Consider the following 17,762-nt stretch of genomic DNA (forward strand, 5'->3'; position numbering starts at 1 on the left):
GTTAATATAAAACCCTTCCAAAGGTTCAAATTCAAAGCACAGGGAAGGCACTAAAATAGTTCCCTTTCAAAATTCTAGAAATTTGTTTCAAAATCAAAGCAGATAAAAGATTAAATTCACTGCACTAATAGGAAAATTGATACTTTTCACATATACATGGTGAAGGATTTCCCTCTCCAGTAATTTGCTTAATACCAAATCACCCCTGCCCTAACCAATGGTTTCATCTATTTTGCTATTAATAATTAATGTTTATCATTAGTAAACTGGTGTTTATCATTATTCAACTGGTATTTATCAACAATCATTAGTCAAATGGTATTTATCAACACTCAAATTATTCTTTTTTTTTTTCAAGAGCTGGGATGTGGGTAAAAGTGCAACCAAATGTAACAGTTATCTACACTATTTATACTAACCATGCAAGTACTGTTGCCAATAACATCCTGGCATATTGCCAGAAGTTTTAAAGCCTGCATTTTATATGGATGGATACAGAATGAAACTTGACAGCTTTTTTTTTTTTTTTCCTCTTTTGATTCCTCAGCAGCACTTTCCCCAGGACATTGTTGGAGTTAACAAGCCTTTATGACATAAACACAACTAATATTCTGATTAATGACTTATCCCAGTACTTGGTATCACATGACTGCATAAGAGGATTATAAGTAATATCTTTAGGCAGTGATGGGAGTTATGCCACATGCCTGTTCTCCAACTACAGTGCAATCATTATCGTCTTGTAGCAGTGCGCTTTCTTGAGAGCTGTTGCAGAACGCTTTTATTCCTGCTTGAGGACAGTGACAGCTCTCCCCTCCAGCTGAAGTACGAGAATCAAAAACCTCGGCTTGGTTTGACTTCAGAATTAACCCAGGGGCTGGTATTTTTTGCCAAAAGCACAGTACCAAAAATATTTTTGTGGATCCTTTTACAGTAATCCAGCAGGCACGACATGCATCACCGGGTTACAGAAATCCCAGGTTCAAGTCCATGCCTTGATTTAGTATCAAGATGATTCTAATAAGTAAACCAAATTCAACAGTACAGAGTGAGAGAGACCCTCCCGCAGACCAGCCAGCTGTCCGTTCATCCAGGCATACCCAACAGTGAGACATCAAAGCCCAAATCTAAACCACGTCAGGAGAACGTGGTCCCCCAGAGCCTGAAGGCTTTCCTCACCTTTGATCAGAAGTTCCACCCATGTCTAAACAACCCGCTAGACCTATTGCTTGGGCTTCCATAAAACCTCTCTGTTTTGATGAATCGTTTTCCAATAAAAACCTGCTTCCTATGAAAACTCCCCACCAGTATTAAGTTCACAACTAGAAAAGACCACTCTGATCGGCCACCAGGAGGTTCGCTTGTTACCACAAGCTGCCAGAATGGTCTGGGTCTGGCCTATGCCAGAAAGCTGCAGTTCGAGAAGAGAAGCCCTGAGACTTTTTGATCTAAGCCATTCTCCAAAATCCACAGTCTAGTAAGTTCTTCCATCAAGGAGGTGAAACCAACAATTAAGTCAGGTTTTGGCAGCAATGTATTTAATTACAAAGACTATAAAAGTCACATTCTTCTGGACTCCAGGCATAAAAGGAGGAAAAAACCCCTAGAAATAATGACCTTCTTCATGTTCATGATATTCTTTACAATAAATAGCTAGCTTGAGCTTTCTGCAGAACTGTGCACCATCAAACACTGCCTAGAGCTTCACCCTATGTGCTTCCCCTTACTCTTTTCACTCCTCTCACTTTGACAATCACACACTACCTTTGTTACATTGGTTTCCAGAGAAAGCTCCTCCATCCCACTGAACAACCTCATGCTTGCTTTTTTTCTACAGGGGTAAGAACATTTCACCACACTATGAAGACAGCCCTTACAAAAGGCTTCCATTCCTTAGTAACCTCTTTAAACTTTTTAAAGATCAGAATATATAAGATAACATTTAATACTGTAACTTAGTTTTATATTAAAAATTCCAGTGATAGTAAATAGTACCACAGAACTACACTATTCCAACAAGAGTTGCACAAATAACTAGCACAGCAGTAACACGATCACTTCACACCTCCCTGAGACACTCCCACATTAAAGGACTGAACTTACCCCTTTCAAACAAGGTCATTCTAGAATTAATCTAGAATTAATAGAATTAAATAATCTAGAAATAATAATTCCACCAAACACCACCAAATGCTTTTTGGAGGCTATTTTCAGAATAATGTCAACTGCCTGGAATTAATCATTCTCATATTGTTCTGACAATATTGCAAGCAGCAACACAGATGTGTTGCAGCTCATCCAACGATCCAGACTACTCTGTGCCATGAATTTATTTTTATTATTTACCATTCTCCCAAGTGATTTGACATATGCAATCTATCAGGTGATTATGTCATACTTTCCTACAGGATAATTGTTAAAATATTAAACATTTGTCTTGGGGAAGGGAAGGGGACATCTCACCAGAATCAACTCTTTCATTAACAATTACCTGTTTGCAGTTACATAAGGGCTAAAATTAGTCAGCTTTTCATCAATTTACTGCATGTACCTCCGAGTTGAGAAGGAAGATGAGATATTTTTACCCCACTCCAGTGACTGGGCAGTTTCAGTGTCACTCATTGTCACAGTTAACAGGTTACATATTGAAAATCACTGCTGTGCTTGGTGACTGATTTAAGGAATTTCTTAAAGAGTTCTTAGTGTGAATACTTCATATAAAACATTCATTTAATTAAACTTAAAGCAGAAACCACAAGGAGTCCACTACTGTACTGTGATTGTTAATGACAATAAAAAGAAAGCTGACTGTAAAACCTAAAAGGCGGCTGAGGAAACAGGAAAAGTTATGTAACACACAGCAAAAACACCAGATCAATTTTTTTTATGAAACAAGATCTCTTCTTTATGATGGATTTGCTTTTCTAACAGGAAAAAAGAGCTCTACCTCAATACAAGTCTAGACACCATCCTCAGATATTTATTTCTAAGCTGCTAGGAAAGATCTTCCGATTTTAACTCTCATACATTGCCAAATCTGCTCTCAGTTACACATGGTACAAATCAGTTGAAAATACACTTATTGTGGAAGCCAAATGTGAGTAATTTAGTGAATCTGCAATAATGTAATACAGAGCAGAGTATGTCCTACAACATAAGTGGCAAAGCTGCAAAATCTATGATATGAAATTCTTTACAAGCATGCAAAAACTGAAAGTATTTCTTTAAACAAAGATAGTATGTTTACGGACTGTGAAAACCAATTTCAAATCTCAGCACGCTAGAAGGCAATAGTGAGGAACTGATGACTCCTAAAGAAAATACTCAGTATTACCATATGTGCCCACTCTACAGCTCTTGTCATTCCCTAAAGAGATGGAGTGTGTCCATAATGGATATCATCTGTGGGGAAATTTAGCATCCTGTTTCTGCATTACACTCACGAAGACCATAAGTCTGTATTTTCCTCACTGCCAAAGGCAACAGGAATAAGGGCCTCCTCATAACAGCAGGCTAACATGAAAAATCAGTTCCAAAATGGTTTTGCAGTGTGGAATACAGTCAGGTACAAAACCAGAGCATCAGCTCGTGAAATATGTTCTGCAGAGCCCAATAAAAGGTGAATGAAAACCATATGCAACAAAAGAAAAATGGATTAACAGACACCACATCCCTACATACACCCTCCCTACCGTGGCCTCACTAGCTTCTGCAGTTTTGGAAACCTCCTTCAATAAAGCATCTCCCTATTTTATGCTAAGCACCGAGGAAGCATTTCCAGATGGGCACAGGGGCTCTACTGTCAGAATTTAATGAAACCACAGTTATTCTTCTCACCATTTTAATGATACCTTCTGATGACATATAAACACAAACCAACACTGCTGTGAATAAACCCAGTATTATTAATATATCTGAGCCTACAATTCATCATGAATGTCACAGAGTGTAGTTCCATGGTTAAACTACTGATTCTGACATTAAAGACTGAGGCTGGTATCTCAGCAAAGCAGGTATGTAGTATTCACTACAGTTACCCCAATACATATCAAACACATACTACTGCATTACCTATGAATTTTACTCATTTCATATTCCAGTGGCCTGAAAGAAGGCATGATGTAATTTGCTGACAGCTCAAAAATAAATGGAGCAAACTGGGGGAAAAAATGTGAATCAACCACAGACTTCAACAAGCCAAGAGCACAGGTAACTTCAGGACAGGGTATGAAAAAATCACAGATGTTGTAGCTATTTTATAACCACACTGCTTGCAGCTGGGCCACTCATTATATGCTGGGCTGCAATGCATTCAGGAAACAGAGTGCATGACCACTACACTGAACTGCAAAAGCTGTGAGAAAGTTTCTGCAAGTGGTTATTACAAAACAACAAAACCCCAAGAATTCATACCTAATGGCTCTAACCTGGCAATTCATGGTCAGTTGCTCATTTAGACACAAAGCTACAAATTCTCAAATTCTCACAGTGTACAGAAAAATATGGGGGGGGGGGGGGTTGGCCGGTGTGTGACAGAAGATTGTTTTTATTCTTCCAGGAACAAGAATCTCACATACTGTACTACAGCTGAGGGGCCACTTCTCTGGACAACAATTCTGTACTTCTTGTACTTACCTTTGATCAATCTTGTTATTTACTCACCCAGCCATAAAGCACTTACTCTGTCTTCCCCCAGACTTAACACATGAACTTACCACCCCCTTCTGAACTAAACCCATGCAGTCTTATCAACTGTGAGAACTAGCTGTCTAGTCAATTCTCCTGACAGACAGTGAAGCAAAGAAAAATAAACAGAGGAAAACTAGTAAAAGTAGCCAACTTACTTTGCTTGTAAAGAAGCCAAAGCATCTGAGAACTTGTTGTTAAGAAATAGATCCAGAGCTGCCATACATTCATGCAATGCCTTGTTGAGGTCTGATGTAGGTGACCTGCCAGAAGAAGAGAGAATAAACTCAGCACATCTGTCCTCCTTCTACCAGTGCATTACCCCTAGGTTCGAACCCCGCCTTCTTCAGTTCTAGCCTTATGTATAATCTTACATATAATCCCATATATAATCTGCTATTCCTTTTCCAGCAATTGCAAGATATGAAAGTGACTTCCATTATGTTTGTGGGTGTTTTGTTTTTTTTTTTTTTTTGTTTTGTTTTAACTACACTCTTATCCTGTGGAAAGCAATTTAAGTTTTGTACTTGCTGAAAATAAAATAGACTGCACGTACTGTAAACAAGAACCCAGACATGCAGAAGTTACCATGTGGGAGCATGGTAATTTGATGAGCTCAGGTGTCAGGAACACAGAAGCACTGGGTGACAATGCACATCTGACTAAGCGTAAGGCTGACAGAGACTGCAGGCTAGTGACACTATGATCATGTTGTCACTTTAAGGATGAGACATTGCCAAACTGCATCAGAACTGCTGCTGGAACATCAGCTTCAGTTCAGCTCATGTCCAGTATGGCTCCTGACCAGTAGGCCACTACAGACTTGCAGGTGAGTTTAAATTTCACATTGTGCATGCTCCTGGGATCATCACTGTCCCTACAAAGTGCTACTGCGCTCAAACAAAAAACCTGCTGCTCCATCTCAGCTCAGAAGATTCTCAGTGGCTTACTCTAGCTGTACTTTCCTCCTGTACAACATTCAGATGTCAGCCTGACCTGTCACAAGGGTTCTCATCTGGTCTTTGGGTTACTGGCAACAGGATACTGCAGACGAGCCGAGTAAGTTTAGTTCAAGTTCATCACCACCAGAACTGCTGGACAAAAAAATCCACAGAAGGAACAGCAAGGCCTTGCACTAACGAAGTTAAAGTCACTCGGCCAATGTTAAGAGAGTTGAAACATCTGCATCTAATGCTCAAAGAGTTATACTGCACTAGTATGTTGCATACAAGCCTGTACAAAAAGGCTCCCCCAATGAAGTACAAATATCCTCATCATGTTCTGCACTGGGAACAGCTGTAACTGATGTGATCTGTCTTGTGACTTTGAAACTATGTTACTTCCTTTAAAATGGCACAACATATAGCCTCCTGAAAGGAAAAACAGAAAGCAAAGTCCTGGTATCATCTCAAGGAAAAGACAGGGGAGCACAGAACAAACCCATAGCATCAGTAATAACCACTGACTGCAGCAGTGGTTTGGTTTAGGTTTTAAGAATAATGACTGCAAAGAAAAAGAGCATAATTATATATATGAAGAACAGGATTATAAATTTGAGAGAAACATTATACGACATTGTTCATAGTGTCTGTTGTCATCACGCTTCAGATACACTGCAAATCCTTCCGCACCCAAGACACCCTCCAACTGCTTTGCAAACATTGATTAACCAAGTCTTGGCATTCGTCCCATACAATAGGCAATATGACGTCCACCTAACCATTGTGAGCCTTACTTACTGTAACAATTAAAACTTTGCCAATTACTGCTTACATGTATTACAATTCTTACCTGCCTTTTTTACAGGTCTGTGTTTCTGAACCAAATAGCATATTTAACACTATACAGAACATATTCTAAAACATTTTAAAATATTTAGACTAGTAACATTTTATGTGGGTTTTTTTTGTTTGTTTCTCATCATGCAGGAGCATTACCCCATAATAAGCAGAAATAAACCTTTTCAAAACACTCCTTTGAAACAGAAAGATGACAAAGAAAAAAGTACTGCTGAAGCTCAAAGCACAAATAGGATATATTAATTACTCGGCATTTTTTCTGGAATAAGAATTATTAACACAGTGCCACCTTCAGCAGCAGCGAAAAAAGAAGTTGCACACTTCCCTGATGCTCCAAGGAAACCTGACATTTCATGTGGCTCCCAAGTAAAGGGCTAAGACCTGAACACAATGCACACCTTACATGCATGCTACAAATCAACGTTTGTCGCTGTTAACAACAGGGAAGAAATCCTTTAAACCAGAGAGTGCTAAGCATTTCAGCAAACTGATTAGTCATGCTTCAGTGGGCTGCAGATTCCCTCTTGCTCTCTCGACAGTAAGATCTGAGCTGCCTCTGAGCCAAATGGAAAATGCTGTGCACTGCTCTTACCTTTCTGTTAAACTTCTCGTGTTTTCTGACATAGTCATTTGTATGCCCGCTCAGCATCTAGGCACGAACATCCAGCGGCGGCGGCAGCACTCGGTGCTACTTACCCAGCTCAGAGTGACAGTCACAGGGCGAGCACAGGCAGGGGCAGCGCCTGCCTGCGGTACCCCACCCTCTGATTGGTCACTACGGATGGCACGATGAGAGCTACGAGCATCGAGCATCACTGATTCCCTTACAACATACTTCAAGTGAGCCATGTGAGAGCCAGCCCGTGACACATGAAGCTCATGTATCAGTGGATACTACCAAACGTGGAAGGTGCTGTCAGCTGTCAGCCTATCTTTGATCTACAGACCTGCCTGACATCAGTGGCAGCACCAGCTGCCTTGCACTCAGTACAAACTAGGCAGAAGTCAAATATCCCTGTAATTACAGATCTGAAACAACAAACATTACTGTATGTAGCTGTGGACCACGTCAGAAACCTATGAACCAGAATGGAGAGTCAAATGAGGCCAGCTGACATGCAGGAAAACTGAGGCGGTAATTGCTGTGAATGTGAGGAACAGACAGGTGAGGGAGACAAGAAAGGACCTCTTCCCAGCAAGGATTCTCCACAAAACACGCTTCAATCCACCAGTCAAACTGCTGCTTTTTGTTGGTTCCTGTAACTCTCGGAGGTAGTGAGGCTTTACATGTTCTTTGTAAAAATCTCGCTTTAATGCCAAGCAAAATGAGGCAAGTTGGCATAAACAATTTAATCAGTTGAGTGAGCTCACCTGGCTGATTTTGCCCCAAATAAAATAATATATCCTCCCAAACTGTTTTGCTGGCATGTCAGCGGTACTGGTCCTGTATGTAAGAAAGGCAGCTACAAGCAGCAAAAGCAGTCCCTTCTCCCATGGCAGCTGGACTGTGAAAGCTGATCATATATGATCAGCTAAATTAGTTTCTCCAAGAGCATCTACTCTTAAAAATGATACTTCTTTGTTCTCCTATACACCGTCTTATTTGTTATGTTATGCAAAGCAGTACCAATAACAAAGACATCAACTGATGAAGGAAGACCCAAAAATGATAAACAAGCAAGGGATAATTTCAGGAAGATGCTCTGAAGATATTAACATACCTGATTAAATCTCTTGCTGTTTTTATGACATCCTGTACAGGAAAAGCCTGTGCTGCATTTGGTAGCAAAATTATCGTAATAGATCCACAGGCTGCCCCATTAACAACTCCATTACATGTTCCTAACAGCACCATGTACCTGGGCCACAGCAGGACATAAAAGACATTACCAGGTTGGTTTTATCTCCAGTTGGGTATAACTACTGGCTACAACTTAAAATAGGCCAGGTTGCTTCCGTGGTAGGATTGTGAGCTACTCTGAAAAAAATTATTCATCATTTTCACTAGCTTTTTATATAATATTTAACTGCACTGTATTTCTCCGAATAGTCTTTAAAGTTCTGTATGGTGAAGGCTCTGGCTGTTTCTGCCCAGTTCTTCAAGACCTGATTTGGTAAATATTTATTTGAATACCACTTCTCTGGAAAACATATACCCAGATGCCCTTCAGCATGCAACCTGTCTTTCCCCACACGTATCAGTATTTCCTTTTAACCAAGGAAAACAAATCTGAAAAATTAAGATCTGAAACCTTGCCAAATTTGGGCCACTTCCCCCTTGGTTTCAGAAGCTTCTTTCTTTTTTTGCTTTTTGGCAGCATGACTTGCAAGGACAGTCATATGGTTCTCACTGTGGTTTTATTATTTATGAACTTTGCCCTGGGGACCATGACTGGGGGTGCTTCACAAAACAGAATTATAGTATCTCCTGTGACTTAAGGTAAGACATGAACTCACTACTCCACTGCATCTCCCTTGTCTCTACTCAGAAGAGCAATTACCGGCAACATACTAGACAATGCCCTTTTTATTTAAAGATCAAATCCTTTTTATGCCAACAGCAATATCAAACAAAATGAATAAGGAGAACTAAGCAAAATTAAATTTCTAAGTATTAATGAAAAGTAAAGCATTTTCAAAAGTAAAGACTCATGTTTTCCATGATCAAAAGGAAGGGGAGAGAAGGCTTTTTTGAGCATGGGAGTCACCACATTTCCACATAGTTTTACTTCACTGTGTGCATGATGTTGACTGGTTTTTTACTGTAAGTTTGCAGCGCACATGCTTTATGATTTGCCATTGGGTTTTACAGATTTCTTCAATAAAAAGGGTCTTGAACCTTGTATTCTGCAAGTGCTGAACTACGGATGCATTTGACTTCAGTAATTATCAGAACTTTGCAAAAAAGGGGAAGTCTGAAGTTTATGCCTTCATAGTAATGCTTTTAATAGTAATTCAAGAACTCCCTCAGTATTGTGAGACACGGAAAGCAAGTTAAATCAGTCATATCCTAAAGTATGGATGCATTTCTCTGCCAAATCTATATTATCTGCATAAGTCAGGTGTGGTAGCTTGGGTAACTTCATTTGGAGGAAGAGAATAAAATACAGAGTCAAGCACAATTGAGCTAAACCAGTACTTGATGACAAACCACCAGAGAAGACCAAGTACTGGTGACTCAGGAGTTGACTCTCTTCTCATTACCAGGAGACTGGGAATAGGGAGCAATGGACGCACGCCCTGTTTTCCCAAATGCAGGCTAGTCCCAAACATGTAAAGCAAGTGAGATGCCAGAGCAGAGAGAAGAAGCATCTCATGGAAAGGTTATATTCCCAAAGAAACTTCTCAGCAAAATCTCTGTAACCATACTAGAGACCTTCTATCTCAGGGCCTTGAACAGCACCAGCGCAGCCGGGCTCAGTAATGACTGACACTGCTCTCTCATCTGATTCAGACACATCCACAAAGCTACTCTAGTGAACACCAGTCTGAGTGACCTGCTGATTGCTGCGACAGCTCCCCCCACACCGCACAGCTGGCTCCTGCTTCTGCTGTTACTCCATGGAGCATCCTCTTGCCACAAAACAGAAACCATTCAGCACCCAGCCTTACCGCTGGAAGGCAAGCAGAACACAGCTGTTTATCCGAAGGGCTACAATTTCAGTGCAGAAGTTTCCTGTTAAATAATTTTGTAGTATTTGCTCTTGATTTTATTTTATATTTAACAACGCGGACAGCACGGTGTTCTGGCCTCCTCTGCACCCTTTATGTCAAGGGCTGTCTGTGTAACATTCAGTTTCAATTTTTGCATGATAATACTAATCTCATGCTGTTAAAAGGCCGCACAAACACTCCCAGCACTGGCAGAAAGGACTGGGCTGAACTAACACATAATTTTGCAGCTACCTGCATCAATAGTGAATACACCTGGCAGCACACCTTACTACTACGATGATGGAGAGCTCAGTATGTACAGAGAAATAACGAGCATTAGTCTCTCTATCTTTACAAACAGATTTAGAGACGGTTGCTTCTAGGCATGTTGTCAGAAAGAAAGTAATAAATTCCTAAACAACTTCTTTACAGAGTATGAAATAGAACTGAAAAGAGATTAGTCTCACATGCCCAAAGCAGCTTCATTTTTTCCGAAGAGGACAGTAAAATCATATTGCTCCCTACAAACATCATGCTACTCAGGCTATCGGACCTTCATCAGTGCTAACACTTCAACCATTCACAGATGTGGGGAGCAGCCCAAAGCACATTTCCAAGGTCTAAATTTCAGTTCTTAACAAAAAACCCCAACAGCTAAAGACATCTCAAACACATGAACCTCAAACACCTCAACCAACCTGGCTGGCTGACACACAGCCCAATATGTATGGTAAATACCGTCACTGACACCAGGCATCCTTCCCATTGCACCCTTTCAAAAGTATCACCACTGAATACAGAAATTCTTGCCATGACACCGCTTTCCATTCTCATATTGCTAACTAATCACAGAGATGTTAGGATTTACCAGGATACACCTGGGATTACTTCCTTTTCAAGTTTGCCATGCCATTCCTAAATCAATGACTACTACTCTTCTAAACAGACGACTGCTTTGAGCAACATTGTGTCACAATTTTTCTGAGCCTGACACTGAAAAAAATCTCTACATTCAAAGAAAACAAAAAGCACATCATTTGGGAAGAATTATTTTCCTCTTTTGCAAACATTTCCCAAACCACACGAGATCAGAAATAATCTTGGATGAACAGCGCTCTCATTACCATGAAAAGGAGAACCAGTAAGCAGTTCTCACAATAATTTGTCACTATTCAGGTTTTAGACAATACAGAAATGTCTTCATAATTCAAAAGCAAATAAGCTAATGCAAGAAAATTAATTCTACCGTATCCTTTCCTGTTCTATGTGCCAAGCTACTAATACCTCAGCATCTATCTTTCTGTGTTCTTGAACACGTTTCTGGCCTGTGGCTAAGACTCCTTGGTGCTGCAGAAATGCTGCTACTTCTAACAGCAAAGCAATTGGAAAGGTTTAAATATTCATGTTCTCCAAATATTCTGCATAGAGACACAACAGTGATGCAATTCTGGAATTCAGGATATCTTAGATTTCATGCTGTCCATGGACAAGATGTACACGTACATGGACGCAGACTATTTCTGAGGTCAACTCAGCTCTCAAACCACCAAGTTGTTGATGCCTTAGCCATGTCAAAGGTCTTTTGTTAAAAAGGTACTCAAGCTTTCAGTCATTCTGTGTCAGCGAAGGCTCACAAAACAAAGGGATGTGGCAAAGCAGTCAAGTGAGCAGAACAAAGTCCACAGAGTTGGTAGGATTGTGTTCTGCCCTTGGTTCCACCGCTGTTTAACTTGCACCAAGCAGGATCTAGGTTGCATTATATTCACAGCTCTCATCCTGTATCTGAATGGGCAAACAATGCAATAAATTCATTAAGATAAGTTTGTTCAGACAAATAAAAAGTGTTAGTGTCATTTTGCTCTTCCCTTTCCGTGTTGTACTGCCATGACTGCGCACAGAGGGCTAAATGCACCATTGTGGGTGATTATTCCCAGTCAGTAGAACTGTCTGCATCAAACAGAATGAAAAATATAGTCTGGCAAATTACAAATTATCAGCCTAAGCATCCTGGAACTGCATTAACCTAACAAATTAAAAATTAGCTCACACAGGGTCAAACTTGAAAGAAAACAAATACATCCAGCATTACAGAAATTTACAGGATCACTACAATTAAGAGTAATTTTTCATCATAAATCAGTCTGTATTAATACCTAGCAAGTTTTAAAAGCTCTTCTTTTTCACTTCAAATGCTCTACGACCTTTGCCACTTTGAAGGACAGATGTGATCAATATTTTGGGTTTTTTAAGAGTCTTAAGGTCTTTAGACAACCTTATATGGCCCACTTGCTCATTTCTCAAAGTCCTCTAACTTTTCAGTTTTACTGTCTCTGGTCAATCTACGCTTCTGACACAGTTACTTTCAATTTTTAAAGGTCTAATCCTGTTCATATTAAAAATAACAAGAAATCCACGAGAGCTGCACTAGACCACTGTCTTGCACTTGCAATGGTGTTGAGCACATTTAGGTACCCAGGAAACATAAAAGAAGCATTAAGCAAAATGTAAGCTCATGTCTGCCACATTCACAGTAAGAAGTCAGACAATCCATGAGATTTGTTTTTTTAAGGACTGCAAGATCAGACTAGAGGTCTGTATTATTTCTGAAATAAGATTCAGCATGAATTCAAGGAGGGATGTTATGCAATTTCCCCTTTCGGATGGATTCTGCATTACCTAGCAATAACAAACGCTGACTGGTAGGTAACAAAATAGTTACCTATGCATCTTACCTCAGCGCTTTGTAATTCTGGTTTGTACTTTTTTACGCTGACTTACACTTCACTTCAGACTTCAGACGGAAGGGATGAAATAAACATTTTGGCCCAAAAGGCATTTTCCTGTAGTACTTAATCTGAGCTGAAAAGTTTCTTGGTTTGGTTTTTGTTTTTATTTGGATTGGGTTGTCTCGGGGTTTTTTTTGCATTAAATCTATGCAAAACGTTTTCAAAATAAAATAAATTACCCTGTAATATGTTTTATTGTAACTTAAAAAACAACAACCAACATGCTTTTGTTTCAATTGCATTGCTTAACAGTATTTTAGGCTCTCATAAAAAAGAAAAAAAAAGGAACGACACAAAATAATTGAACAAATAGGGGATTGCTGCTTTGCCCTTAATCATTGCTTTACGTGAAATTTCAGATTATATTTCCCTAAGAGCTTCCCACAAACTGACTTTGTATTTCAGAAGTCATCTGCAAAGCATACTTCACAGTACCTTGACCAATAACAATGCCACTTTCTCTCCAATGAAATAAAAATTCAAGCACAGCACTTCAATATGCCTTTGTAACTGTCTTGAACCTGCTTGTTGAATCAATACTCAAGAACAGAAAACAAAAAGCGCTAGTAGCAAGTTTTCTTGGCACTCAGTATTTCTAAAGACATTTTGAAGAATTATTCTTAGGTACAATAGCTTCAAGAAGCAGACAGTTATTATTCTCACCATTTCAGAATGCAAAAACAAGTAAGTGAGCTACCTGAGGATAAAAAGCCTAAAAAAAGCAAGGCTGAATTTGAACTTGGAATCTGAACAGTCTAGGATTTCTTTTTCTTTTTTTCTTTCTGACAAGAAATACAGATGTGTCAAAATTAAAAACTTTGATGCAGACATAGTGAGATTTCATCAACTCAGGACGTCAATTTTAGTTAGAGCCAAAAAGAGAGAAAGATAAAATTACATGCAACTCCGGTACAGCATTCCTTTTGATTTGCATTTGAGATTCAAGCTATTTAGTCAAGTATACCTGAATGACCACCCTAACATCCACACTCTGTTCTGGCAATTGTTTTTTCTACAAAAGATGACGCAAAGGTTTATTATCAAAGTGAAGACAAAAGCTGAATATCTGCAAAATGGGAGGTCATTTTTCATCACCCCTGCTCAAAAAATCTGGCAAGTTTTCAGTTCCAACCAGTCCACTAGACCATCATGTCCTCCAAGTATGAGCTAATAATTTCAATCTATTCCTGAAACATATCTGAAACCTAAGCAAACTCAAGCTCAGCCCTGAGAAAACACTGTCTAGAAGCTTCATGGGGTTTTAAAGGAGCATTTGAAGTAAAATGTGATCTAGAATAAGGAAATATTTTTTTCCCCAAAAATTAGCAAAAATCCTGATATATAAGTTTTCAACGTTTTGTAGTACAGTGACCAAAACACCTGAGGCACTTTCCACCCTGGTGCAATGTCACACTGGGCTGTGACAGCTGGTTCCAGTAGATGGAGCTGCGGAAAGGACACGAGGTCCCAGCACCACGTTCTCCAGCAGCTTCAGCAGCAGTCTGACTTTTGGGACAACCTGCCCGATAATCTAGCAAAATTCAGCAAACTCCTTCCTGCTTCTGAACATTTGTGCCAACCTTCTTCTGCACATTCAAAACCTTCTGAAGAGCAATCCAACGACAACCTCTCAGCCTTTGCTGCTGCTATTAGGGCAAACAGAAGACCTAGAAGTCATTTAATATCATTATTGTAAACATATGGCCCACCTTCCCATGCTGGAGAACAAAAAAAACCCGCCCCAAATTAAAAAAAGAATAATTTGTTGGTTCATTAAAGAATTATCAAGACAGCTCATAGAAATAGAACTGTACAAAGCTATTACAAATACTAACACATGTATCATTTTGCATCATTGGCAGGTCTAACACACCGTACTTTTTAATCCCACAGGACTTTCCTGCTTTACGTGACCTCCTACCTCCATTCTCTGTTCTAACGTTAATAGAGACGCCACCAAAAAGTGAGCACTATTGTGTAGCTCATATAACCTAAAGTTCAGGAAATATTTTTCATCATGGTTTCTGCAAATAAATGTCTCAGGCTGGTATTTGCTGTTTTCAACTTTAAGATGTAGGGGAAGCACGCAAGCAAAGACGGAGCACACCAACACTTTATGGAAAGCCACAAATAGGACCCTTTACCACTCTTCCAGGCAGATAAATGGTTTGCTGACCTCGCAAAAAACTGCACTAAGTTTCCAGTCCTGCACAGATGATAGTGCAGACTATTTCAACAGCCTTATGTCAAACGGGGAAACCGCAAACAGGCCTTTAACGCAGCCACGTCTAAAAGCGAGCGCACCGTCCCACCAGGAAAGAACAGCTTCTGAAGAAACAACTCCCTCACATGCAAACAACGGGAGTTTGTGTGTTTTAGGGGCAGAGGGAGCGCACACGTGGGCAGGAGAGGAGGAAGGGAAGCCATCCACCTGCAGCTGGCTCCGGAGGGCCAGCAAAGGCGGCGCCGAGCGCCCGGTGCTCCCGGCCCGGGTGGCTCCGGGAACGGGCCCCGGGCCGCCCCGCGCCCCGGCCGCACGGCCCGGCCCTCACACAGCACCGCGAACCAAAAGGAATTTGCGTAGAGCTGCTAAAGGCTTGCAGGACAGGTATGCAATTAGCTCAAGCTAATGATTTTGTCTAAGCAATGAAAAAAACCCAACAAAACCCTGCAAGTGCAAGAACCAGTTTGTGCCCCGCCGGTAGCTGCGATGGGTGGGTAAGGGGAGGTAGGGACGGACGGCGCCGCTCGGTGCCCGAAGGGCCCGGGGCCGCCCCGCCCGGTGGTCCCGGCCCCAGGACCGCAGCAGGGGAGGCGCCGGCCGGCGGGCGTTCAGCGGGGCTCCCGACCCGACCCGCCGTCCCCGGAGCCAGGCGGGCAGCTTACCCGGGAAACCAGCCACCCTCACCCGCTCCGCCGGGGCAGCGGCGCCTCCTGCCACCCGCCGCCCTGCTCCGGGATGGGCCTTCCCGCCGCGCCGCCCCCGCTTCCCACCCGGGACGGAGCGTTCCCGCGGCCGCGGGGCCCTTGGCCCGCCCCGCCGGGAGAGACCCCGCTGCCCCCGCGGCCTGAGGGAACGGCCGCGGCCCCCCCGCCCCCCCCCGTACCGCGCGTCGCCGCTCCCGCTGTTGGCCGCGCGGGAGTCCATGGAGGCGTCGGGAAGGGCGGCCCCGGCTCCCGGAGCTGCGGGAGGGGAGGCCGGCGCCGAGGGCTGGCGGCGGTGCTGCTACTGTTTCCCGATGCCGGCGGCAGCCGCAGCCACCTCGCATGGTGTGAAGCAGCGGCGAGCCTCGGCGCATGTTCGGGCAGGGCCGGGCCCCGGCGGAGGGGCCGCCCCCGCAGGTGAGCGGCTGCGGCAGCGCCCGCCCCGCCGCTCGCCCCGGACAGGGCGCGGGGGGTGCCTCGGGCACGGGTTACGGTGAGGCGGCTGGGACCGTCCGGCACGTCCCGCCGTGCCGGTGCAGGACGCGGGGCCGCCGCCGCCGCGGGGGACAGCGGGTTTGCGGCGGCTGCTGGCGGAGGAGAGGGAAGGGAGGAGGGAGGGAGGCCCGCCCTGAGCCCAGGCGGCCCCGCCGGCCGCCCGGGGGGAGCGCGCCTCAGTGCTGTTACCTGCTGCAGCCAGAGCCATTAACTCCTCCTGAGAAAGAACAGGAGCAAAATAAAACCCGTATTTAGCCAAGTTTTGAGTTACCCCGCACTCCCTACCAGCCTGCTTCCAAGAAGTGTTTGCCCGGGTGGAGCCCTCAGCTAGCCACAACGCCCAGCGGGCCTTGCGCTTGCCATGCATCTGTATTTTAAAAAAAATTCTTCATAAACTGAGTTAAAAAGAAGTTAAACCAATTGAAATTAGAAACAGATATGCAATACTGGAAAAAAAAATGGTTCTGATTTGCCCATGATGTGTATTATACCAGCCCTGCAGCCCCATGGAGGGGGCACAGCACGCAGGGAGCGGCAGGGCAAACAGGAGGGCTGGGCTGGCATACGGAAACAATGGGCAAGTTAATGGGAACAAAGGGCGTGCTACGGTTAAAAAAAGAATTTATTAGCTGAACACTGAGAATGTGGCTCGTGATGTGCAGAAGGAGAGGCAGGCGGCAGGCCCACCGCACGCGCCAGTGCACGGGGCGCAGCTGTGGTGAGAGAGAAGCCCGAGACAGCTGATCAACTTAAGCATGACACTTTAGCATGACAACAGGCAAAAAAATCATTATTTTCTTATTAAACATTTTAGATTCAACGAGAGATGTTTAGATGCAACAATCTCAAACACTTAAGATCAATGAGGGATGCTGTAAGGAGCGGCGACAAGCACCTTCACACAGCTATTATGGTACAGGTGCAATCCCCACATTCTTCAGCATCAAATACCTAGTCACATACATCTCGGTTTTTGAATTGTGAAACTCATGCATTCCAGCTCACAGCTTTCATAATGGCGAGAGACTTGCTGTGTAGTTCTGCACTTTGGACACAGCCCATTTGCAACAGCCAGTCACATTTCACCTAAAGAACATTTTTTGTTAAGAACCACCCCAGAATATACTCTAAATTGCTTTTTGCAGCTTCTAGGAACTCTGTGTTTTAGGGACAAAGCTGAAAAAGCTAAAACAGAAGGACAAATTTGCATCCTTAGCTTAAACACTATTCAAGTTAGTTACTCTCCTGAGCATATTATTGTATGTTCACTAACAGAATTATGCTTTTAATATCAGACAGAAAAATAAATGTTTTAAGATAGCATATTAAGGAAAATGAGAGAATTTAATTCTATGACTCTAAGATTCAACTAGTACTTTTACATACATCGTTTTCAGGATTCTGGGCCACTGGTTTC

General features: G+C 42.4%; 1 protein-coding gene across 3 annotated transcripts in view; it reads right to left on the bottom strand.

Moving 5' to 3' along the window:
- TTC39A (tetratricopeptide repeat domain 39A) overlaps window positions 1–16,207 on the bottom strand; it is a 56,853-nt gene extending 40,646 nt beyond the window's left edge. For 2 of the 3 annotated variants that reach the window (XM_040609836.1, XM_040609834.1), the window contains exons 1-2: window positions 16,033–16,207; window positions 4,845–4,949 (exon numbers count right to left, since the gene is read on the bottom strand). In XM_040609836.1, coding sequence (XP_040465770.1) covers window positions 4,845–4,949; window positions 16,033–16,073 — 146 coding nt within the window. In that variant the 5' untranslated portion in view covers window positions 16,074–16,207. Of the gene's footprint in view, window positions 1–4,844; window positions 4,950–7,077; window positions 7,187–16,032 lie in introns of those variants that run through there. The other variant, XM_040609835.1, reaches the window with a different exon arrangement.
- Between the last annotated feature and the right edge of the window lie 1,555 nt (window positions 16,208–17,762).

Source organism: Falco naumanni, chromosome 11, assembly GCF_017639655.2.
Source record: "Falco naumanni isolate bFalNau1 chromosome 11, bFalNau1.pat, whole genome shotgun sequence".
In the NCBI taxonomy this organism is placed as follows: Eukaryota; Metazoa; Chordata; class Aves; order Falconiformes; family Falconidae; genus Falco; species Falco naumanni.